Genomic DNA, 25114 nt, shown 5'->3' with positions numbered 1-25114 from the left:
GCGTCACCAGGTTGCGCCGTCAGCAGCAACCCAAGCAATCCCACTCAGATGCCAATTCCTCCTCTTCCTCTATTTCTTTGTTTGCTTCTGGTCCTCATGGCACGAGACATTCCAGATCACTGTCCAGTTGCTGTGGAGTCTCCGCCTTTTCGCATGAACCGCAAGCGTGGCTGCTGACATTGTCGCATTATCATCAACCCGAGAGGCGGCCTTGTTTCGCCCTCAAACTCCACGAAATCAACGCAGGCATCTTTGCCGTTCGGGGTGTCTAGCGAACAGACCGACAAACCACGCAATACCGATACGAGCCATCTGGTGACTAGAGGGAAAATCAGAGAGAGCTTCCTTGTCGGACTCTTGTAAGTATTACTAGCAATGCATTATTTGTTTCTTTTCCTCGCGTCTTCGGTTCTGGGCTCTTGTACCTTGCAGCTGCCAACCACCAAAGCACCTCCGCTCTCTTACCCAATCCATGTGTGCCGCCTGTCTGCAAAAATTTTTTCTCTCTCCAACTTCACCCGCTCTAAGCGAGATGATTGTCTATGTGCAGTGTCGTCCACGGTGTATGCTCCCCCCTGTAATATCCTCTCGTCCGTCTGGTTGATCATCATGTGGCATGAACAAAAAAGAAAGCATCCAACAGAATGGGGTATCTTCAAGCCAGAGAAACAACAAGGAACCCAACTCGGTATCTATCCGAAGCCATGATTTGTAGCGTCACGGCGCATGCTGCCCCTCCTCCCTTGCTCCCTTGCTCCCTTGTTCCCGTCTCCCCGCTTCCCCTGTGCAGCAGCTTATCGTCGACAGCTGATTGGTGATTTCTCTGCTATTGAACAATCATGTAAATGACATGGATGAGCTTTGGATCGTCAGGGACTTGGAGGCGAGGAGGGGTTGCAAAAAAACATCCCCAAGTTGGGCAGTCGCAAGCTTCCTTGCATATCACCTTGGAACATGTGCCCGTCAAGTATTTTCACCATGCATCTTGTTCAGCAGACGTCGCTTTTCTTTTTTTCGCTCCTCTGACTGCGTTTCCTTCTCGTACGTCGTCCATACTTGCACGGCGTGCTTGCGGGCCGCTGCGAGGTCGGGTAGCATGGGACGGAGTGGTTGTGACGACTCCGGGCTGCCGTCTTTTCGATGCTCTTTCAACATCTGAGCTTCTCTGTGCCCCTGCGCGATTCTAGCATCCCGGATCCATCGTTCTGTCTTCTGAGTATCTCGTACTCGTCGCCGCACACTGTTGTGGACTCCCTTCGCCGTATACGCCCCTAATCCAAGCACGCCGGAGATGGGCTTCAACACCAGTCCGCCAATGCCTTGCGCAACTCCCTTGGGTAGTGCAGACATGCCATCCTCATGGACTTCGAGGTATGGAATCCGCACCACACCCGTCACCCCGTCGTAAAGCCCGAGCCAAAACTCCTTCCCGGCCACCTTCAGCCCCGTCCGGAATCCGTTGATCCCCTGGGGAGAAGGCCGCACTGTCTTGTCACCATACAGTCGAGGTGCGTTGTGAAATCCAAGAGCAAGGGCATTCCACATCTGCAAGGGTAGCTTTGCGATGGCTTTGCTGGAGTAGCCAATCCCCTTCCCCACGTCTTGCAAGATCACCACCATTGGGGAAGTCTGGTCTGAGCTTGCCGTCGTAGTCCTGGTTAACTTGGAACCTTGCCCAGTAATGTCCTGGTTTGGATTGGGCTGACCAAAGGGCAACTTCACCGGCTCTGCCTCGCCGTGGAAGTTGACTTGTCGCATGAGCCTGGCATGCTCTTTCCGTTGCTCGTCCACAGAGGTGCCGCGTGTCGCCATAGCGATCCGTCCAGGTAGGACTAGTCCTTCGATTGCTGACTTCTGCTTTTGCCTCCGCCTGCGCTTCTCGTAGTGTTTGATGTCCCGTTTCGCCGTCTCATGCATCGTCATAAGCCCATAACATGCCTCCTGAAAGGCCTTGACAAGCACACCGCCCGCGCCGGTAATAGGTTCCCCGGGCCCCTGGAAGTCGGTCCACTCGTGAATTTTGGCCAACTCCAAGTCCGACCAGTGGATCTGTTTACTTTCGACCAACAGTTCTGCTGCCAGCGCCGATAGTCGCGTGCCGGCATGTCTAGTCTTCCAAACAGCGACGCGATCCGAGAAGATGCTGCAGCGCGTCGAATATGGTCCTTCGAGATTCAGGTGTCGATGGAAAGAGTCCACCGCGTTTTCTGCGCCGCCCCCTTCCTCTTGAATGCTCTTTGCAACCGCTTGCGCCTTGGCTTTGGCCTCAGGCTCTAGGCACTGTCGGATACCCTCAGCAAATCTGTCGCTGTCGAGTTTCTTGAGAGGGAGAGCCTCTTTTGCACCAGCTCCGGCCCTTGCAACCATCGCACCCCAGAAAGGCTGATCTCCGAAGAAAGGAACGATCATTGTCGGCTTGCCGAATCTCAGCCCTGCGGCCGTGGTTCCAGCACCACCGTGGTGAACCACTGCGTCGACGCGAGGGAATAGCCAGTCGTGGGGGACATTGTCAATCAAGAAGATACCGTCGGGTTTTTCCATTCCGTCTCCCATACCTCCCCATCCTCTGCTAACCACGGCGCGAATGTCAGCCTTCTTGACCGCTTCGAAAACCATCCTCGTGAATGCCAACGGATCGCTGATTCCTGAAATGGACCCAAACCCTATGTAGACGATGGGTCGCTCGTCTGATCCGTCAAGAAATTTGGTCAGGTCTTCCGGTGGACTATAAGATGCCGCAAGATCCAAAAAGACGTAGCCTGCGATGTCGATCTCCGGACCCCAGTCATGAGGTTTCGGAACAAGGCCTGGTGACCAGAGATAGGTTACCGGAACCTTCAGTCGAGAGAGTTGACCGGGGGCCCATAGAGTCGAGACGGGTTCCAGACCTAGCGTTTGGACACGGAATCGGTTGACCAAATCACCCAACCCCTGCCATGTCATCAAATCGACCAACGGATAACTCATGAAATTTGTGTACCTCTGGTCGACGTTTGAAGCCTTGATGTTGGCCAAGGGATGAGGAAATGCTTGTGTGGGCGAATAAGGAAAAGTAAAGACCAAATGCAGGGGAATACTGAGCTTTTCTGCGCAGTGATAGTGTGCGAAAGAGGGTGGATTGGCGATGATTGCGTCGGCCACAAAAGGGGGTCTTGAACCCATCATCTCCAAGTTGGCGGCGTCCGTTTCGTTGTCGGTGGCATTGATGCATGCCCTCCAGAATCCTTGGAACATTTGATACATGGACTCACGCCTCTTGCCTATCTCTCCAGACTTGACAGTTTCGAGCGTCGGAATCAACCCAGGATTTTTGACCATGAAAGCCATCAATTCGGAAGGATCTCCACCAATGGAAAAGAAGTCAAGACCAACCTCCTTCTCGACGAACTGCTTGAAGGTAGGATGGGAAGCAATTCTGACTCTGTGGTGATACTTGTCTCTTAAGATCTTCCCGATTTTTAGAAAAGGTTGAATGTCGCCACGGCTGCCAATCACCATAATTACTATGTTCATTGAGGGCACGACAAGCTTGTGTTTGTCCCTGAGAAAATCGGCCTTAGCCTTGTCTGCCAGCTTTGCCTCTTCTTGGTAGTCGGGACCGAGCTGGTGTCGAATGGTTGCGCCTAGCGCTTTGGCGAGATAGCCTGTTTGAGATGTCTCATTGACCGAGATGTTCAATCTCCCATCCTTGGCTATTCTTCCTTGAGATTGGAAGTACTCATTTCCCACCTTGAGATGCGATGGCCTTGGGTGAGTGCGCACTCGATTAAGTTGGGATTTGGACAGCGCATTGTGAGCTGGTTGTGTCTGTGCTCTTTGCAGTCCAGCTGTGTTGTCCTCATCCGACGAAGTCGAGATATCCGAATCGCTCGACGAAACTCGACGCCCCGCGCTTTGTAGGATAGGGTAGTTCACCGTTGAGCGATGCTGTCTGAGAGGAACGGATGTTGTCGGGGAAAGAGGGCGAGCAATTTCGGTCTCGAACTTGCGTGAAGCAAGGCGCGGCCTTTCAAGGTCGCCGTTCTGTTGATCGTGTTGTCCGACCTCTTTGATGCTCTCTGAATATCGCGGATGCGCTTCGTTGTGTGAAGTAGTATCTGAGCATCCACGAACGGCATCTTCAATTGATTCCGCCTGCTCAAGGTAGGGAAAGGACATCGAAAGAGGGTCATAGGTAGGGCTGGTCTCGCGCTTCACAGTGGAAGATGCCCGAGGCGTGAGAACTTGAGCCATCCCAGGTATTGCAACAGTTTCTACGGCCACTTGTCAGGGCCTTCGATACATGATGAAGATAGGGAGGTCTGGTGGGTGGGTGTTGCAACGAACGCAGAGGGTGGATTCGGCCGTAACCTTGGAAGTTGCTCGACGTGAAAATGCTAACAGCCAACCTAGCGGCTGTTTTAGAGGGAGTGTAGAATATGACTCAACGACCGGATTGGCACAGTTGAGGCCATGATTGCAGCAGGTATGGAAGAAAACGAAAAGATAGGAACAGGGAGATTGGGCACTTGACCCGCTCAGTGAAGGAGTGGTCGCTGAAGCTGGTACTCGTATAGCCTGCGGCTGCGGACAGTGACCTCACTGGGCTTGCGTCATGCGGCGCAACTGCTGGGACTAGTGCCCACTGCATGGTGCAGCTGGTACAGCCAAATAATCCCCTTGTCCCCCACACCAAACCCATCGTGCCTACATCCCCAGCCTGCCCCAACCCAAAACCCTACCGAAATCCGCGGTAAGAGTAATTCCTAGGCTCATCTCTCATTACCGTGAGCATTGCCCCTGGCGTCGACCCGGGGGTGATGCGGCAACGAGGAGCTTTGAGGATCCTGTGACATTGCAGACTGTCATCCACAAGGCAAGCACAATTGCTTTTCCTCCCTCTTTCCGCGTTTGCCTCAAACACACCGTTTCCGGACCGAATCAGGACAAGTGAAATGAGCAGAGCAGGTGGTAAATCATCGTGGCCAAGTCGGTGCATCCGGCAGAGGCATGAACAGTCCACTTGGCTAACAACAGCAGCCCTGAACAGGAACAGCCACCCCCGGAATCATCAATCACTCTCGTTGGAGGGCCCATGGTAATCCTTGAAGGCCAGATCCTGCCATCACTCACTGGCGGACACCCGAACCAACCATCTACTTTCCCTTGTCTCGCCTAACACGGGCAACACGGGCCACTCCATCACGATATCCTGCACTTACACAGATCAGGTTTTGCTGAAGCGAGGAGCGGGTAGCGCGAAGAACAGACGAATTCCTCTTATAACTGTCGACGCGGGCTGCGAGAATTGTGCCTGCAATCCGTGCCCGAAGGGGACTTCTCAACTTCATCTTGACAGCTTTCCCTACCCGAATCCACCTAGAATCAGGCTGTTGTTCACCTGTCGTGAGAAGAAGCATACTACCCAGTACATGCCCGGCCACCGAAAATTTGCAATCTTGAACAGGCCATCAAGGTCAACTCACAAGGTCCCGCTCAACGTCATTGGTGATACGGTACAGCGGACACCAAGCCAAGCAGATGCAGCCCGATGAGTCGACCCCAGGTCAAGGTTCTAGACAAAGGTATAGACTTCGCTGGACAATGAGCGAGCGATTCGTTGTCACAATGATCCCACAGCCGACTGACTGTATTCACAAGATCAGGGCCACCGTGTCAGCGCCGGCAAAACTCAAACTGGATCATTCCGATCCGTAACAAGCTTAGCAGAAAGCTCCGAGGTGCTTGGAAGGCTTCCCAGGCTTTTGACTTTGCGAAGACTATTATCAAGGTACGATAGAGCATCTTTCTTTCAGCCCGACCCCGGCCAAAATCCGACACTTTGAGGAGGCTGCAGCACAAGTCGACATGGATCTGCCGCGACACCATGGCCAACATTAGACCAATCCACACCCCAGTCTTATGAGTAGAGCAAAACCCCCTGAGTCCACCATCCTCTTCCGACCTGGCACACCCTTGTCCATCTCGGAGTTGGGCTGAGCGGGCCAGATTCGCTGGCCAAACCATCCTTTCCTGCCATCAAACCATATGCCCTTTTCAGTCTTCCTGCATCCAGCCCAAGTCGCGGCACAGCCTAGTGCACCCGAGTTGTGCACCCTGATTGCCCGAATCCAAAAGCCTCATCGTCATCCGCACACACGATGTGCGTGGACAGATTGAACAATGCACAGTCTTTCTGATTATGGTAGGGCTGAAAGCCGGAGTATTTAAGAAAACCCTCCTCCTCTGAAAATGCTCCATTCTCCACCAACCGCTCGGCGGGCTCCTCCACTGACCTTTCTGTGGGACTCATCTTCTTGCGTGCTTTAGCAGCACAGAGCACGTGGGTTCTCCCTCGTTGACGCAGAACGAATAGGATCTCAGCTGATGCTGGCGGGTTATCGGGGACAAGACGTGCGTAACTGCATGCTGCGACTGCTCAGATGTATCGGGCATAAACCGTCAGGCCAGTGCACTAGTGTGGTCGTCTTCAGGATCCACCATCATCCCCTTGTGCTGACGGTCTCGTCCTTGTTCTTGAGGTCTGCTGCCAGGTACGCCGCACCTGATGCAGCCTCTGTTCAATGCCTGCCTCGATCACGTTTCGTGCGGTGGTAGGAGGAAAAAGGTTGGAATCGGTACACAGATTGTACATCAGTCGGATGACATCGAGTTTCTCTGGTTCGGGAACGGCGGTCCAGACGGCATTGACATCGGCCCATTTGGAATTGGGATGAGCGGCACAATATTCGCCGTGGACTCTTCGGGCAAAGTTCTTAAAGTTGTCGAATTGTCGGTTGCTGAGGCCAAGCTTTTCCTGCACTTGAGCGGGAGAGTCTCGCAGCCTGATGGGCGTTGTGCTCATATCGAAATCGAATCGGAATTTGCCTGTCCAACGGGCGATACGACAGAAAGGAAGAGGTCAGCAAGTGGACAGCACAGAAAGAATTCGGCCTGCAATAGAGGACCCAGGAGCCTCGATATCTTTTCAGCCTGACTCCAAATTGGAATTCCGGAGAAAAGGACATTGCCGTCAATTGTGACGGTGACCAAGTTTCTGCACAGGCACTCCTGCCCAAATGCACTATCCTCCCACTACGCATTTTGCGAGCTCTCTTACCAAAACCTGCCCCTCCAATTGGGCTCTGCCCCACCGCCGAACTGCCAAGCAGCAAGGGAGTATTCGTGGGCAACTGTCAGAGGAATTCCATAATCGGCTCCCTAGCCGTTGCTAGCCAGCCTACAACAGAATGGGTTACCCGGATGCGGCGCGGGATGACCAGGGATGGTCCAAGCCTTGAGCACTTAAGACTTAAGGCAGCTAGACCCTTCAGGGGCCCGGCTGATGGCGTAGACCGCTTGTGGGTTGGCTTGACGGAGACTCAATGGGACTTCCCCGTCTCCTTTGCCGTCAAGCCGTCGAGCCCATCTTGGGACGTCCGGGCCTTTATCACCAATCGCTGGACGAGCGGTCTGCGGGTCAGGCTGACGGCGAAACGCTAGGTCGTCCCCTGCTCGGTGCATCGTTTCATCGCCGTCCAGGCCAAACTTCCGGCCCTTCTGATTCGAAGAAGTCAGCCATCCGACACAACCTCCTTCGTGAAGCGTCGCAGGATCGACTCGCTACCATTTGCAACTCGGACACGCTTCTGATACAGGACGCGACATCAACATGAAAAATTCCGCAACATCTCCCTGCTGCTCTTTTTACCGGTTTGTCCTTTCTCTTTCTCTTTTCTTCCCTCTTGCTGTTCCCGTTCTATTTTCCCGATCACCTGCACAGTGCACTTTGTGTTTTCATCTTCCTTTTTTGGCTTCGAACATTCTCGCTGGCGAGATTTCCTTCTTTCCTTGTCCCCTATCACGACCTTATGACCTGACGCCCGTTAAACGCCCGCATCGAGAGATTGGTTTATTACGAAGTACGACACTTGTCAGCACCTTGAACCAACACAAAAAGGATGCTCGGCTCCAAAACCCTCATTCTAACCTCAACTTACCCCGCCGACCTCTCACCGCCACCCACTAGCCGTCGCTACCGCTTACGCCGCTGCTTCATTACAACACTGCATCTCGTGAGCCTGCTGGCCAGCTTGATCGCCATTTCACTTTTTTCTGCCGCTATTCCTAGATGGAACGCCAATTTCTTCCATACCACAGGGCCCAACCGGGGCGACTGGACCGATGGCATGCCTTTAGGGCCTCTTGCATTCGCCTTCCTCTATCACGCGATCGTCTTGATTCATGGCCGAGTGCAAAAGAACTCACGATCGGCTGGGGACCAAAGCCACGGGTCCTCACTTTCCCGCCAATGCCTGATCATCCACGCAGCCGCCCCCGTTCTTGTACTGCTCAGCCTTCTTCCGGCTCTCCTCCTCGCAGGCTACGGCTCTTTGTTTCGTCTCTGGCAGCCAGCAGTGCGCACACAGTCCGGAATCCTGGTTTGCAACATGCTGAACATTTTCGCTCGCGAGTGCGAGCCGACGCTCTACCACATCGGGAGCCTGCAACTTGCCGGGATCGCCTTCGGTGCGCTTGTGTGGAGCTTGCATTTTGTCTTGTTCCTGGTGAGTCTGCGTAACCTGAGGCGCTGCATGCTAGTCAAGCAGCTGCAACGGCAGAAGATCGCGCAGTATGCCCGGAGCGAGCGGAGCTCCTCTCGGTGGAGTAGGCAAGGCTATGCCAGTCGACATGGGCCCACTCAGAGCCATGGTTCGGGAGACCACAGCACTGTTTGGCCCCAACATGTGCATTCAGAACGATACCGAGGAAGCGGTTCTAGGTTTAGCTTAAACTCTAAGCCTAGGCCGGGGTCAGGATCAAGAAGCAATTCGCATGGAAGGAGGACTAGCGACAGTAAGCGCAGCGGGTCAGCAACCGAAGCGAAAGAGCACCAGCAGGAGGTGCCTATCTATTTGGTTCAGGCCCCCAAACAGACACATCCGCCCGCGTCGCACCGGTACGCGTGATTGTTCGCCCTATGCGACAACTGGGCCCCGCTTCGTGATGGAACTTTTGCAATTGAGCAATAATGGCCAATCAACAAGAACGCGGTCGACTCAGGAGGGAGAGTTGGTTTGGTTTTCCCCCTCAATTCTCGAGGTCACGACGAAGCGACTCAAATCTCTCCTGTGAGGATGTCAATGAAGCGCAATTAGCGTGGAGGGCTCTCGCTCGCATGTCCGTCTGAACATTGTTTGCCTTATCTGTTTCGTTTGCAGACGGAGTGGAACCCGTGCCAGGAACATATACCCTGTACATATACTTGCATCTGGAGTACTCTTTCTCTGCCTCTTCATTGCCTTATCTTATCTTCCAGCACTCCCTCCCTAGTTGACTATCTCGGGTTGATCATAACTGCCGAGCCCCACACGTCCAGGTCCGGTCAGGCCCGGCCCTAGTTGCTGCTGAAGGAGACATGGGGGAACACTCACCGCAAGAGGATCGTCGTCAACCTTTTGCAACGTGCATTGGCGAAGCAAGCCTCCCCGCTAGCAGCCACTCAGCTTTCCCCCCAGATCGCCGACGTGGACCCTTGCCCCGGCAACGAAGCACCTCAATCGAGTCATTCCTGGGAGGCGACTGCTGTCTAGCCTGGAGATGGCGACAAAACTCTGAAATTTGCAAGTCCTTCGGCCATTTCCGGCTGACCAGCATCAAGATTAGAGTCAAAAGCGAGGTTCATGCAGGAACTGCGATGGGACATGGAACACGGCCCTCCAGCCCCGCGCGAGTGAGGCGATGAGGCAGTCCAGTGCCCGAGGGAGATTCCTACCAAGCAGGGAGCAAGGGTAATCCCCTCGAGGTACCCAGTCCATACCCAGTACATAGCCGGACAAGTGCTGGAACTGTCCCTAATCCAGCATGCCGGTTCCGAGACAAGGCTGAACGAACGTTTTCACCCATGTAGCTCGCCTCCATCTTCCGCACTTCCGAAGGATTGCCATTGACCTATCTATTTGTAGGGCCGACTACTAAATTTGACACTAGTGTGCACGGGAGACGGAAGTAAATCAGATTGGCTCCCGTCCTTTGTTCCCGTTTTTCGTCACCGTCCTTTAAACTTACCCGTACGGAAAGGCCTACGTGGGTAACAAGGAAGTGCAGGCAGGCAGATTACTTAGGCAGGCTACCCCCGAGGACACAGTTGGTATTAGTTCTCGACAATGGGCAAGGGTTAGACACGGAACCCAAAAAAATCCCTGGCCTCGGCTCCGTGGCGAGGCTTTGACTCCATGCCACCTACAATCAAGTAGGGAGCAACCAGCAGTAAAGTCAGACCACACTGGGTCATATAGTAGTCCGGAAGAGAGTTCCTTCTTTCGAGTCGACTAGTACCTCTCATACAGTACTTACCAAGTAGAGTAGAGAGAATTTAATTTATCTTTGGCCCCCGTTTCCACCAGCACGGGACAGATGGGCCTGTGGTAAACCGACTAGCCGCGAGAAAAGTAAAAAGAAAAAGAAGAAAATCGAGTCAACCATCGGGAATGCGATAAACGGGCAAGGTAAGTAAATGCCTCGGACCGTGCGTGCATGCACTGTACGTCAATGCATACGAGGAGTGAGTTAGAGGGATAGGTAGTCGCCGTTACAAGGATGGAGGTTACACGATCACACAAATGCCCCCGTCCAGGACCTGAGTTTAAGGGCAATGGAATCTCCGTCCAAAAAAATGAAAAAAATATCACCCCCAAACCCCTTTAGATTTTTCGAATTGTGTTTTTGCCATCTCAATCCATCTAATCCAGTCCATACTACAGGTGTGAGATGGAACATACACACGGAATACGAGGTACTCGGTAGGTGGTTAATAATTACCAGAGTCACTGACTACGCCCTACGCAGGTGCCAGCCCTCCAGGACCGCTCGCTTACGGAGTCAAATGATCAGGTGACAACAAAACGCCTCCGAGGTTAGACTTCCTGTACCGGGTATGATCGGCGAGTCGGGTAGATTAGGAAGACAGATGTTGAAACGCCAGAGAATGGAAGCTGGCTCGCGGGGAACTTTTGGAAAATGGAACCTGGAAAATAAATACTCCGAACGGAGTAGCTCATTGGTCGTTGGAAATGTCTGTGCCGTGGCCTGTTCCTCATTAATACCGTGCATGCCGAGGTAGGTATCGAGTACCTACATCGCCACATCTACGCAAGTACATCGTTACATCTTTCCTCCCCTTCCCCGTTCACTGCTCTTTGCAATGGACATTATTAATACAGGCTCTGCAATTAGTGGATCGGTTGAGTCTGGTCGAGTCAGGTTGGACTCTGGTGCGTTATGAGAGGACTGCTCGATATGCAAGTCCGGCATGGCCGAAGCATCTCTTCTGTTGGTGTAACATCATGAGGGTCTCATTGTCGTTGAAAACTAAGCTATGTGGGTGTGGATTTTTGGGGGTTTCTGCTTCTGCTTGCTTGCTTCCCCTCCAACTAGGACGCCTCCCATATCTCATACTTCCTATTTCTCCATGTTTTGACCTTCCCCCATTGGCGAGGCAGTGTGACTGCTGTCATCCTGTCCACGACCTGGCCATAGCCATTATCCGTGTCCTTCCAGCCAGGCGAACCTGCCAGCCTCCATTGTTGGATACCAATTCTGGTCATGGCTGAACCGCGAGACTTCCACAACCATTCTTTTGATAGTTTCTTTCTGCACTCAGTTCCGTTGCCATAGGTCAAAGGTGTTGTCCCTTTCGTGAGGTTATATAGCGCAAGCTCCCAGTCTCCTGACTCAACCATTACTTGCAACCCATCTTGTTTATTTTCCAAGCTCAAGCATAAACTTATTACCGCTGAAGAGTGATGCACACGGAAATTCCACCTTCATACACAACCACAATTTTGTGATTTGTTCTCTTCCTGCCGGTCCCCGCCATTCCAGTGCAAAATGCAGTCAATCTCAAGACAAATGGAATGCTCCTTGCCCCTCTCGGATCGCCACAAACAATCTCTCCTTTAGCACTTTCTGCGACGTGTAGTCTGGCAACTTGAGATAATTGACGCAGGTCATGACACTGGGTAGATAGTCATCGGATGTGTAAGGGGGTTCGCTGGGTTTGCAGACCACAGTAAACATTGGTGTGAGGCTCTTGAATCCTCCAATGGGAAGCTTGGGGCTACCGGTAACAAACTGTAAGAAGTCGCGGCGTTGAGCCGGTGTAAGTTCCGACATGGTCTGCAACAAGTTCTTGACACTCTTGCTGTCCATGTTGTAACCGTGATCGGCTTTGACAGAGTCCATCAGTGTTTCAATACTCCAGTCCTCCTCGGTGCGGCCAAACAGCATGACCAACTCATCGGGGGTAAATGCTCTCAGAGACGAGTACGAAAAGACCTGAGAGAATCCGGTCTGAAAAGCCTCAATCTGAGCTCGAACACCGCTCCCGAGACTCAGGTCGAGCACTCGTTCAATGTATTGCTGGATATTTTCCATCGTGACCGTAACGTTCGATCCATTTGGAATGAGCTCAATGCCAGGATAGCCAGGTAGGGTGAAGTCGAGCATGAGATCCTCGACTTTGGCTCCATGGATAGTGAGTTGCTCAATCGCTTGTGCCTTCTCAATCTCCGTCATGCATGAATCGAGTTCGATCTTTGTCTTGGCTTTGAGGAATTGTTGAAGTTGAGACAGAGAATTTGCAAGGTCCTGGTCGATCGTTCGCAACAAGCCAATTGAGGGCGCTGCATTGCTGACCCCACCCATCTTGAAAAAGGTTGGGCTGAAGGCGATATCGATGATGCGGGAATCAAGCATCGAACGAGCCACGAATTTTCCGAGTGTTTTGAACAGCAACAACAGCTTTTTGCCAGCTTCGCTTCGGCTCTCCTCCGCACTCATTGGGGTTGGAAAAAGGCCGTTCTTGCCAAAAGCGAACGGATCGTTATCCGCCGAATCGTTCTCGCGCCACATTTTCAGCTTCTTCTTGCAGAACTCCTTCGACACGGTCGAGTAGAATTCGAGAGTCGGGCCTAAACCTGTCCCAACCTCTTCAAAATACTCAACTTCCAAGACACTGGGGGACGCTCCATACATGTCCATCACCTTCATGCCAGACTCCAAGATACGATGGCGAGAGATGCGCACCTTCTGCCGCTGAGGCCGACCCAACATGGGTCTGTCATCTCTGCGACGGTCGCGGCGGTCATCGTTTTCCGATTGACTATTTTGCCATCGGATCATAGAGCGTGAGTATCCGAAGGAAGTCGATTGCAAGAAAAGGTGCCGAGTCTCGAAGGGGAATAGGAAAGGAAATGACCGAGCCAGGTCTTCGCTCCAGTCTGGCAAGCAGTTACTAGCCACAATCAAGGGTTCCTCCAGCTGACGATTCATCTTGGCAGTCAACTTGGTGTTGATAAAAGATGCGAGAGATTCCGGGTAGAGCTTCAATCCGGGTTGTCCAATGAAATCTCGTAATTCGTCAAGATTTGCGTTGAGCTCGTGGAGGATTCGGAGCAAAGCGAGAATGGACGAAGTGACAGGGTGGTCACTAAACGAAGCCGGCAGACCATTTTTGGTTCCTCCTCGACTTTCGCCTTCGTCCCAAGTAGAGATGGTTGATGATGTAGGCGGAGGGCCTCGGACCTTTCTGAACTTGACCGTATGAACGCCAGACCATACGCTCCGCGATGCCGGAGCCTGTGGCTGGTCGCGGTTATGGTGAACGGCTCGGTAAATGGTCGTATTGTTTGGTATGATCTTCCCGTCGATACTGAACTCAATGTGCCAATCCTGAGGAACGGATGCAAGCGCTTGAGCATATGAGGGGCGACCTCCCGGCCCCGCGGGAGATGGCCCTGGAGACTGCCCTGAGGACGGTGGGCGGGTGCTACCAGGTACAGGTGTTCCTGGCTGAGGTGTCAAGACTCTCGTACCATCTTCTTTTCGAGCTGTCACTTTGCCACTAGAGCCGATTTCCATGTTTACGGCTCCCGGTTCAGGCGCTTCTCCGTCAGAAACATCCTCTTCAAGGCCATCGACAAAAGCTTCAAGCGCGCCGTGATCTTCTGCATCAGGAGCCTCAACATCTTCGAGAACTTTCTCATCGGCACATTCAAGTTTGTTCGACGTGTCTTCGGTGCTGGGCTCGGGTGCCGGAGGCTGATTAGACGAGGACGCTTGGGTACGACGACTAAGTCGCTTCCGCTCGGGTTTTTCATTAGGCTTCCTGTCGACAGGATTCTGGCGCTCTTCGGATCGTTGTTTCGTTCGAGAAGAGACACGAGATTCGGCACGAGAATCTGTCTTCCCAGGAGGAGCCGGGGAACTAAGTTCCTGGCCGAAGGGAGACAGTAATCCTGACTCGGCCGCACCCGAGAGGTGAGCGAGACGAGCATTTGCAAGCTGTTGAAGCATGTCCCGACGTCGCTGGGCCGATGCTGGACGCTCGGACTGGCTGATTCGAGGTCGAAGGTAGTCATCCAATGCTTTGAAGGTCGCAATAGCGTGAATGGAGACGACCATATCACGATATGTAGGAGGGATATCGCTATCGGCATCGGCTGAAAGTTTCAAGCGTAGCTGGCGCGACAGCATAGAAGTGGAGCTGCTCCGACTGTTCTCAGAAGCGTTGTTGTTCACGGTGAGAACCTCGAAATGTTCCGCACGGCTCAGTAGATCCTGTAGCTTTTGAATGAGAACACTGAACGGCGTCGCCGCAGATGTTGCAGAGGTCGTTTTGATGTTGCCTCGATAGGTCGATTCCATGAAGGCCGCGATAAGGTGTGCTCTAGCAGTGCTGTACGCCGAAGGGACTTCAGACAAGACTTGGACTAACACCCGAATGATCCCTGAGTCCAACAGTTCGGAACTGGTTATGCTCTCCAAGGCATCTCCATCGAAGTAACTTGCCAGGTGGATAAAGAGATTGTTGTCAGCATCTACCTGGTCCGGTTGGCGGTAGAAAGTTTCGATATCGCTGGCCAGCTTATGGAGGTCGGAACGGATCTTGGAGGCCTTGTCCTTCAGCTCTCTGCCCTTTGGTGTGTCATATTTTTCCAAAAATTTCTTCGCACGCATAACCACCAAATCGGCAGCCCCGGCGATGGCCAGTGGAGAAGGCACCTCATCATCCTCGTCGTCGTCAGAAGTGTCCGAACTCTGAGAATCATCTAGATCGTGATCATCGTGATCTCGGCCTCCGATTTCATCGTCTTCTTCATCGTCGTCCTCTCTGATCTCATCGTGGTCTTCGTCTTCTGGGTCGTCGTCTTCATGATCCTCGCCATCCTCTTCATCACCGTCTCCATCGTCGACGCCGCCGTTGTCATCATTATCGGCGCGTCCATCGCGTTGTTTATTGCCGAGCGCTGCATGAGTTCTGTTATCCCCTATAGCACCAATGCGACCGTTAGGATCGCTGCTTTTGGAGGACTTGGCGTCGACTTCGAGGGGTCTGTCAGCCAATTTCTTGATCTCGCCAATAACACCCTCGCGATGGAATTGATACTGGTAGATATCTTCAAGTCTCTCGAAAAGCAGTTCTGAGGCTTGGAGAGCAAACATGACCAAGCTTGGGTGGTCCTCCTGAGACAATATTGACGCGAGAAATGACGCATACGGTACTGGACGCAGAGCTTCCTCAATAACGGAGGTTTCAAGATTGGAAAGGATTTTGAGCTGCGCGATTAGTACCTTCTGTCGGACGCTGAGGTTTACAGTGCTCGAATAGGCATCGGTCAGCGTTGGTAGAAGAATAGTCGCAAAGCGGCGTGTCTCTTGTTTGCAATCAGCAAGCAGCTCCAGCCTCTTCTCTGTTTTCGATTGTTGGGCTGGTTGTTGGCTGCCGTCGTCGGACATGTAGTCGTCCATGTCTTCGCAAACTTCGAAATCCGGCTCGCTGGAAAGGTTTGGGCTTGGAAGGAGTTCGCATATGACATTGAGAGTTTCGTAAATCTGTTCCCTCGGTCTATGGATCAAAGCTTGCATGATGACAACGCTGTCAATCTTGGAGGCAGCGTCATCGGTCTCAGTCGGAGGCGAGACGCCTGTTAGAATCTGATACAAGGTGTCGACGACATTCATCTTCAACAATTCTGCGGAAAGTCGTGGACTTGCTCGCGCTACTATTGCGAGCACGCGAAGAAATTCCGTATGGATATTCGCACCAATGAGATTGGTAGTGCCTGGTAAAAGCAGTCCCAGGATTGCTCGAAGTAATGGAGGATCAACCAGTTGCTCGAGCTTGTCTGGACTGTGCTTGAAACTATCGATGACCCGAGTGACGCATAAGCAGCCTTGCTCAACCACCTTTTGGTCGTGGCTGGACAACACATTGAGTAGAATCGGCATAACATCCCGAATGACGGGGAATGAATCGTGAGGTATGTTACGACAGCAATTGGCCGCAGTGGTAACGGCAGTTCGCTGTGTGCCGGTGGCAAAGAAGTCAAGGAATTGAAGACAAGCGGTCAAACCTCCCTCGCGGACGATTGATCCAGGGAAGTCGATCGAGACTTTAGATAACGTGCTCAAGGCCTGCTCGGCGACGTCGATGTACTGAATATCAAGCAATTTCTGGCAAAGGACTGGCACAGCACCTCCGTACACCACGTTAGCAACCGAGCCTCGTAAAGCCTCCATTAGATTGGCGATACAACGGCAAGCCAAGAGCATCATTTCTGGATTCTCCTCGCCCGTGATGGGATTTGGTTGCATCAAGGCCACAAGTTCTTTGACATAAGGATCTGGCGAAAATTGGCCCGACAGATTGTCTTCATTGGAGACCAGCAGCAGATTCGACAACTCTTCTAGGGCCACCATCTGCATCGTAGGATTGTCTGACTGTCGTAGATTGTTCAGGATCTCTCTCAATCTTGATGACATGCCACTCATCATTCCACTCAAGGCTCTCAGTGTACTTGACAATCCTGAGGAAGGGCCACGGCTAGCACCGAAAAGGGCCGCGGAAAAAGGATCGGGACCATCGTCATCATCCATATCGGTGTGATCGTCTCCGTCGTTACTATCGCTGTTCGAATGATGAGTGGGGGGGAAAGTATCTTTTTCTTGAGTCGAAATTTTCTCGTCTTCTTCCTCGTCCTTCATCTGAACATCCTGACCCTTCTTAGTCAAGCGTTTCCTCTGTCGGCGTGGCTGAGAGGTGGGAGCAGGCGGAGAAAGGTCTGCCGTGGCAGTTAGTAAAGCGAGGTCTTCAGTTATAGACCACAAGGTACCTTGTGTCTTGTTGTTTCTGCTGGACTGACGGCGCGAACTCGATTTTGAGGCTAACTGTTTCTCGGATTCTTCAGTGTATTTTGAGGAGGAACTGAGTTGGTCAGATAACGTATCTAGAAACCCATTTTCGGCAATTTTCGCATACCCATTATTAGACATGGCCACCTCGTTCTGAACTGCTCTTCTTCGAGTTGATCGAGGAGCAGGCTGTGCGCTGGCTGGCGGAAGCTGGGCCGGCTCGATCAATTTTTGTCTCTTTCCGCGCCGGGTTGATGGGGGGCTTGTTTCTTCAGAATGGTCGGTAGGACTGGATGGTCGACGGGCCGGGGCCTTTCGTTTTCTGGACGACACGACAGCAGGGGGGTTTAGGGTGGAGATGGCCGTCGAAGGGTTGGAGGGAGCGGCAAGCGAAGTAGTGGAGGCGCCAGACTCTGCAGCGAGCCTCGCAGATGAACGAGTGACTCTGCGTGACATGAGCAATGGATCTCGTCAAAACGTGTCCAGGATGTAGTCTGGATAAAGGTCAAGAAAGAAGAACAGTGTAGATGTGTGGCAATAAATTATGTGTGGCTTTAAAATGGCTGTGGCTCTTGTCGAACCCGGGTGAGGAGCGAGGCGGAGAAAAGGCAAGGGTTCTTCAGAGCCAAGCAACTGACGCAGGTGAATTGCAAGGCAGCGAAAATGGAGGCAAGTGAGCAGTACCTGGATGTGCGGCTGCTGTGTGAAGAATTTGGATGTGAGGAAGTCGCAGGGGGTGTGATGGTGGCAGCGGATGCCGCAGTTACAGGTTGGTGATCAGAGGCAAGAAGGCCTTCAGCACGTCCGTGGATGAGGTGTGAGGTTGAAGGGCGTGCGGGCAGATGTGCCATGTTAACCCGCCATCTGCAGCGACGGGAAGATGCTAACTGTGTTCAGATGGGGAAAGGAATGTACAACAAGATGAGCGAAATAGAAATATGAGTCTGAAACTGGCTTGTCGTACTGGGTATAGGGTATAGGAAGAGTCTGAGTTGTAAGAAGCCGTGACGGACGAATGCTTGGATCCCAAGAACGAGCAACACGAGGTTCGGTCGGCAATGGCAAGCCAACCGCAGCCCGTCGCCCGTTGCATTGGCGTCAGAGGGAGAGAGCACAACGCCATGCCCTATTGAGCCACTGGAGGGCGGGCCAGCTGGGCCAACAGGGCCACCAGGGCCACCAGGGCATGCGTTTCGATTTTCGGGGGGATGGGCCCCTCTAGAGCCTCTTGATTAGGGTGGTCTTGGGGGTGTCCCAGTGGTGCCAGAGTATATAAGGCCTCACATTGACCCCCCCATCAAGCCTCACCAGCCTAACAGAAGCATCCAGCCATCTCTCGAACAATAGCCACTCCCACGGACGAGACTCATGCACTCTGCATGCAACACACTCCAAACTCGATCAATCTGCCCACTGCTGAAGAGCCTGCATTAGATGAGGAGTTCATCTCACTGGGAACTCGCATGACGCCAGATTCAGACGGGCTCATTGATGCGAGGCGAATGAGGATGCTGAATGACAAAAACACCTTGCACTTTGTCCTACCTTCACAATAGCAGCCGAGGGTGTGGCGCAGGCCATTTTCAATCTTCGTTTTCGTCGTCATCAATATCTCATCCACCAACTTCCCCGTTGTTATGGCAAATAGATGTTGCATGCCGCCTAGTAATCATAATTATCATCCTACACGCCATCATGTGCGAGTAGAAAACAAGTCAACATGTCGGGAGCGGCCCCTTGCACGCCCATCTTCTCCTCGCCGTTGCAGTGAAATATATAGAGACTTACATATATCAACTGACGGCGCCCTCCACCACGGTCTGGATTTATCTCTCTTTTTTCCATTCTTCCTCGTCCCCATCCTCACAGCCACCCCACTTTCTCACAGCAAGGATAAGCCGATCCCTCCTCCAAGCCGGGAGCACACTAGCAAACTCTCCATCTACTTACATTGAGCAATTACTCAACCTTGTCCCGGTCACTAGGCTGCGACAAGGTGCTCAGGCCGGTCGGAGATCGACCCAGACCCCCGTTGTCTGCCTACTGGGAAAAACTCCAGCTCGTGCCTCTCAATTTTCCTCCTCCAACTCCATATTGCCGAAGCCGGACATACCTGCCCACGCCCCCCCCCCCCCCCCGGAACAAAACTCTCTACTCGGGCCATGATGCCCTGAGATGCTGAGTCTTCCTCACAGTCTCTTCCTTCTGTCCTACTCAATCACGAGCAGGCTCTTCCTCAGGTCTTTTGCTTCCTTTCCCAATCTTCGACGAGGCACGAAAGCCCCGCCATCCGACTCACCCACCTCCATAGATAATAGCCTGTCCTCTGACAAATCAATCTGTCCCTCGGCCGTCTTCCTGTCTCCCTCACGCCCCGTTCGAACCTTCAAAAAGACCGGCAAGACATTGGTACAGACAAGATCAACCGTTCTCCAAGCGATTACCGGTGACGGCGACGAGATGGACGAATACCGCTTTCCTGACTCCCGCATCAAGAAGAAGATGGACGACCCGGAAAAGACACCTCTTCTGCTTGTTGCCTGCGGCTCCTTCTCCCCTATTACCTTTCTACATCTGCGCATGTTCGTCATGGCTGCCGACTACGTCAAGCACAACACAGATTACGAGATGATAGGCGGATATCTATCTCCTGTGTCCGATGCATACAAGAAGCAAGGCTTAGCCCCAGCAGAACACAGGTATGCAGCCAGGCTCTAGCCTGAAACCTCTCAATTGCTGACCCTTCCTCACAGAGTTGCCATGTGTCAACTTGCTATTGATAAAGCCTCCAATTGGCTCATGGTTGACCCATGGGAAGCGGAAAAGAAGGATTACCAACCCACCGCCAAGGTGCTGGACCATTTCGATCATGAGATCAACGTTGTCCGAAAGGGCATTGACACTGGAAACGGTGCCCGGAAACCTGTTAAGATTTCTTTGCTCGCCGGGGCCGACCTAATCCAGACCATGTCTACCCCCGGTGTCTGGAGCGAGAAAGATCTGGACCACATCCTCGGAAGATATGGCACTTTTATCATCGAGAGGTCTGGCACCGATATTGACGAAGCCCTGGCAAGCTTGCAAAACTATCGCGACAATATCCATGTTATCCAGCAACTCATCCAGAATGACGTCAGCAGCACAAAGATAAGACTATTCCTAAGGAGAGGCATGAGCGTACAATACCTTATCCCAGCACCCGTTGTCGAATATATTGAGCAAAACCATCTGTACAGAGATGATGCTCGTTCTTCGAGCACCACTTCTATCCAACACGCGGATGGTGACAAAGGGAAGTCCAAGGAAATCCCAGCAGCCAGTTAAATGTTATATGACGATTTACGAACTTTTTTCATGTGAATATCCGGCCAAGCTAGCATGTCCTCGAGGAGAGGCGGGCCAAGAAGAAGAGAGCAGTTTCTCCCGTGTGCGAAGGGAAAGTGCTGCCAGAAAAGGGAGCTAGACATTTGCCATGACGATGAACCCTAACTGTTGCTCGCGGGTCGGTGATGAGACCGTGTTCCGGCAAAATGCCAGGAGCTCTACTTGTGTGATCAAAGAGAGGCTTATGCCTGCCTCAGAATTGCACTCATCAATGACGAGACGTTTAGAGCATGCGGAGTTGGCAGAGCGAGTACGTATGGATGGTGCGCTTGGAAAAACCCGAAAGTTGGCGCTGGCGTTGACGGAGTGGTCAAATGATTTACGCCGTGAAGATGATTACTCTAGAGAGACGATGTGCACAGAGACCGAGGGACGTCGATATGAAGCCATCTGGGCCACTGAAGCTCAGAGTGTGGTCCTTCTTGGTAGAGGACAAGATGCCGTGATAGAAGAAGTCTAGGCTGAGAGGCCAGGATAGAGGGAAGAAAGCTATATACTCGTTATATCATGACATTTTGCACCGCTAGCACTACGCCCCATGAATCCTGGGCCATTTTTCTCGCAAAGTGGCTCATACACCGGTTTTACCATCACAGACTCCAGAACACAATTTGTTCTTTGAAAGGTGGAACATGTACATTGAATGAACCTTTTCGTACCATCTCCCAAGATACAATAGATACTATCGGAGAGCGATGCAATATACCCGTACCCTGCGTCCCCCTCCCCCATGCGTGCCCTACGTGTGGTACTTCCGTTCTTCCGGCCGGAGAGAGCGGACGTGGTTGCGGTTGCATCGACCCAGGCACGTACAGTATCAAGCACGCTCCACCTACCCAGCAAAACCACCACCACCATGGACTCTCCATTGCATCCCGTCCCATCCCAATCCCAATCGCCTTTCCCCCTTGTGCCCTCCTAGCTCCAAGGTGCACCGGCCGCCAGTCCCGAATCCGACCCGACTCGGCTAGCCTCCTGGTTTGGACCGACGCCAGGCCTGTTCTGCGCCCACTCGTTGAGCTCCTTCCTGTCCTTGCCCGTGTACTTGAGGATGTCCTCGTCGCTGAGGCCCGAGCCGCGCTTAGCGGACTGGAAGGACGCGTATTTCTGGCCGAACCACGACTTCTTGGGCTCGTTGTCGTCGCCGTGGATGTCCGGGTTCGCGCCCGGGTCTGTGCCGGTATTATACGAGACCGGAGACACGTTGTTGAGTTCGTCGTTGTCGTTGTCGTTGTTGTTGTTGCTCCTGGAGCCTTGCCGCTGGTCACGGTGGTCACGGTGGTGGTCGTTGGGTTGAGAGTGGTGCCCTTCCTGGTTGCTTGGGTTCGCCGGGTCGTTTGCGGCGGCGAACTCGTTCTTGGACACATTTGATGTCGGGTCCCCACGGGTCTCCTGTGTGCCGTTGACATAGGACCCTTGCCTCTGAGCCGAGGCGTCTTGGTTGTCCCAGTCACCTCCGTCAAAGGTCTGATATGGTTTCAAGCTCGCGCCGCGATCCCTATCCGTGGCGTCTGGGCCTGACATGCTCCCTTGGGGCAGCACATATCCCATTGGCGGGCCAGCGTCATAACTCTGGCGACCGGTTTGAGTGTCGTATTGTTGCCACTGCTCGTAACCACTTTGCTCTGCCGTAAATTCATGACTCTCCTCCCTCACTGGTGGGGGTTGCTCGTGCGGCGCATATTCTGTCAGACGTCGCTCCCGAGCGTTTTGATCATAGTCAACTTCTGAGAAGTTGGTCCTGATTTTCCTGATTGGTTGCGCCCCCGTCGCTGTCGTCGGCTGGCTGTTGAGGTCGGGTATGTCTGCTCCCTTCAGACTTGACGATCCACAACCCATGTTTTGAGAGATTCTTGTTGTTGTCGAGTTCAGACAGCTGTAATGTAACAAGTTGCCTGTTTTTGCCTGTGTCGAAGGAGATTACGTTGTTCTTGAGATATTGGAACAACTATCTCCCATTAAGACAGAGGAATGCGGCGGTGGGTGGTGGTGATGTTGTCACTTCGCGATTTCCGGGCCGGTTGAACCCAATTTCCCCAGTTCAGAAGCTTGGGCAGTGGCAGTGCTTGGGTGTAGTGTTCGCGATCGATTCTATCCTCGAGCTCAGTGCTTTTCCACCCACGAGACTTCCTTTAAAGAAACAAAAAAAAAAGCAAAAGGCGACGACGGTCGGAGCAGTACGTCCTCGAGATTACCTCCCAGTAGATTTGCTGTAGACAGGCAAAATCCAAGAATAGGTCACAGTCTCACGTCAAATCACACAGATTCGGCATAGCCCTCTTCACAAGCGTAGCTTAGGGCCAGATGGTAGTGTGACGTTACCCGGCAGGTTTCCCTGCACACAGTAAAGGACCGCGTACTACTTTGCAGCAGATCAAGGGAAGAGGCGGAGTTGTGGGGTGAGAGCCGCCCCAACCGAGGCTCACCAGGTTAGTTGGAAGTGAGTACTTGTAGGGCTATTGATAGGCCTTAGTAGGTATGATAGCAAGTAATGACGGCCGAAAAGGGAAGATGTGGCTTGCATTAGTGCTAGCCATGTCTCCAGAAGGACATTGTCTTTATGAATCGATTGGTAGAGGAAGAGAGCATCTGGAATGGTCCTCTTGGGAGAAGTGCGAGTGTATATGAGTACATGGTGTTGGTACATTCCTTTCCCCCTTGAGAGGCGATAAACTGGCTGCAATACAGGCGGCTGAGAAATATTCTTGCTCAACCGGCTGCGAATGCCTATATGGCGCAATTTCCGGACATTGGCAATCGTCTTGTCGTCCGGCTACATGGACACAGTCAAGACCGCAAAGGCCGATCCACAGGCAGAGTTGTCGCGATAAGAATTGTACCTTGATACACTTCAACGCGCCAGATCGACAATGTGTTCCTATGGTATGCGGACCTGACACCTGCAATGATCATATGTGCGTAGGGGATCGGAGCCCCCGAGATATTCATTTCATGCAGGGGCCGACAGTGCTGCAGTGTGCGGTGTGCATGCTGACAGCAGAGTAGCAGGAGGGCACACGCTCCTTCTCCGGTACCTGGGCTTGGACTGTTCAAGCGGAAAATGGTAGGACAGTCGATGACTGATCTAGACAACTGAAAACAGCCTATAAAGGCTTCACACCTCGATGGATGGTAGCGATGCCTCCCGTCAGATCTTCGTAGCCTTGTCCTGGTGTGACGAATCCGGCTTCTTCGATCATTGCCTTGAACTCCTCTTGCGTGGGAAACCGTTCGATGCTTTCGACAAGATATTGATAGCTGTCCCGATCACCGGCGACCAATTGGCCTATCAAAGGAATTGCACCAAAGCTCCACCTCTTGTAGACAGCATTGAACAGTGAGTTGTTGACGTGGCTGAACTCTAGACACGCAAAAACCCCGCCTGGTTTAAGGACTCGAAATGCTTCGCGAATGGCGGCTTCCTTGTTTGTGAAATTGCGGATTCCAAATGCGACCGTGTAAAGATCAATCGATTCGGACTTTACAGAAGGCATGGATTCAGCATTTCCCTCCATAAATGACAGTCTGCCTGAATTCCAATACGGTGTTTCCTGAGCTCTTTTCTGGCCCTCAGCTAGCATGTCTGCATTGATGTCCGCAATGGTCACTTTGGTTTTGAGATCAAGGTTCACATTGGTCGCGTGGTCAAGCATGCGGAATGCAATGTCGCCGGTGCCGCCCGCCACATCAAGGATATTCCACCCTTTTTCGCTGGTTCGTCTGCCCGGGTTGAGACTGCGGACAAAGTAATCCTTCCACAGGCGATGGATTCCCAGGGACATCAGATCGTTCATGGTATCATAAGAGGATGCGACCGAGGAGAAGACAGCACCCACTAGAAAGGCATAAGCAATCTGAATATCATGGTCAGCTTGTGAATGCTACCTCTGGCCTCCTTTTGCGTCTCCGAAATGGTCTCGAAGCCGAAGTGAGTTGTTCGTTCATTTTCACCAGGGAGTTGTTGGGGTCTTAGCGAGCTCGTCGTAAGCCGTCGCCGTGCCGGTGTCGTACCAACAGGGCAGTCTTGTAGGCGGCGAGGCCTTCGATAAAAGGTACGAAGCATTGGTTCGAGTGAGATGCAAGCCGGTGCCGTAGAACTTCAGTCAAGAAGAGCTCGGAGCTCAAGGCCAATTTTCTGTAGTCGCGGTTCCAAAAAAGGTCTAGTTCAATTGGTTCCCAGACAGCCAATCACCAGGCCCGAACATCCGTCATCGACTTCTCCGGTTCTGGCGTCTTATCTCAGGAGAGTTCATGGCCGAGGATAACCGAAGTCCCCTTCAACATTGACTGTATCTCAGCAATCCTCATTCCAACTCTCTCCTCCCTTGTCAATCTGCTCCCGCAACAGCAGACCTTTTTTTTAAACTTGCTCAGGGCGGGTGTTTGCTTTGGAAGAGTGAAGATGAAAAGTCGAGCTGTTTTGAGGCCCTTGGTGGCATCCTGCAGATACAAACACGGTGTACTACTCCGGCGACCAGGGCTACGATGGGCAAGCGATACTTGGTCTGCCGGACCAGCACAGAAAGTAGGATCGGATTCGTACGTTTCGACGTTGCCG

At 52.6% G+C, this 25114-nt stretch overlaps 7 protein-coding genes across 7 annotated transcripts; 1 reads left to right on the top strand and 6 right to left on the bottom strand.

Annotated features, from left to right (window-relative positions):
* Positions 1-963: 963 nt before the first annotated feature.
* Positions 964-4233, bottom strand: Z519_04814 (uncharacterized protein; the record flags this gene model as incomplete). Its single annotated transcript, XM_016762558.1, has 1 exon — positions 964-4233. The coding sequence occupies one exon, from the start codon at positions 4231-4233 to the stop codon at positions 964-966; it is 3270 nt and encodes a 1089-aa protein (XP_016621505.1).
* Positions 4234-6469: 2236 nt separating this feature from the next.
* Z519_04813 (uncharacterized protein) lies at positions 6470-6844 on the bottom strand (the record flags this gene model as incomplete). Its single annotated transcript, XM_016762557.1, has 1 exon — positions 6470-6844. One exon carries the CDS (start codon positions 6842-6844, stop codon positions 6470-6472), a length of 375 nt encoding a protein of 124 aa, XP_016621504.1.
* Positions 6845-8276: 1432 nt separating this feature from the next.
* Z519_04812 (uncharacterized protein) lies at positions 8277-8531 on the bottom strand (the record flags this gene model as incomplete). Its single annotated transcript, XM_016762556.1, has 1 exon — positions 8277-8531. One exon carries the CDS (start codon positions 8529-8531, stop codon positions 8277-8279), a length of 255 nt encoding a protein of 84 aa, XP_016621503.1.
* Positions 8532-11880: 3349 nt separating this feature from the next.
* Positions 11881-17628, bottom strand: Z519_04811 (uncharacterized protein; the record flags this gene model as incomplete). Its single annotated transcript, XM_016762555.1, has 3 exons — positions 11881-17102; positions 17154-17245; positions 17300-17628. The coding sequence occupies 3 exons, from the start codon at positions 17626-17628 to the stop codon at positions 11881-11883; spliced, it is 5643 nt and encodes a 1880-aa protein (XP_016621502.1).
* A 2004-nt stretch (positions 17629-19632) lies between these two features.
* Positions 19633-20496, top strand: Z519_04810 (nicotinate (nicotinamide) nucleotide adenylyltransferase; the record flags this gene model as incomplete). Its single annotated transcript, XM_016762554.1, has 2 exons — positions 19633-19871; positions 19926-20496. The coding sequence occupies 2 exons, from the start codon at positions 19633-19635 to the stop codon at positions 20494-20496; spliced, it is 810 nt and encodes a 269-aa protein (XP_016621501.1).
* Positions 20497-21474: 978 nt separating this feature from the next.
* Z519_04809 (uncharacterized protein) lies at positions 21475-22395 on the bottom strand (the record flags this gene model as incomplete). The annotated part of the gene is made up of 1 exon (XM_016762553.1): positions 21475-22395. The coding sequence occupies one exon, from the start codon at positions 22393-22395 to the stop codon at positions 21475-21477; it is 921 nt and encodes a 306-aa protein (XP_016621500.1).
* Positions 22396-23660: 1265 nt separating this feature from the next.
* On the bottom strand, positions 23661-24619 carry Z519_04808 (uncharacterized protein; the record flags this gene model as incomplete). Its single annotated transcript, XM_016762552.1, has 2 exons — positions 23661-24391; positions 24442-24619. 2 exons carry the CDS (start codon positions 24617-24619, stop codon positions 23661-23663), a joined length of 909 nt encoding a protein of 302 aa, XP_016621499.1.
* Between the last annotated feature and the right edge of the window lie 495 nt (positions 24620-25114).

The sequence above is a fragment of the Cladophialophora bantiana genome (genome assembly GCF_000835475.1).
Source record: "Cladophialophora bantiana CBS 173.52 unplaced genomic scaffold supercont1.6, whole genome shotgun sequence".
NCBI lineage: Eukaryota > Fungi > Ascomycota > Eurotiomycetes > Chaetothyriales > Herpotrichiellaceae > Cladophialophora > Cladophialophora bantiana.
This window is presented reverse-complemented; position numbering and strand designations above follow the sequence as displayed.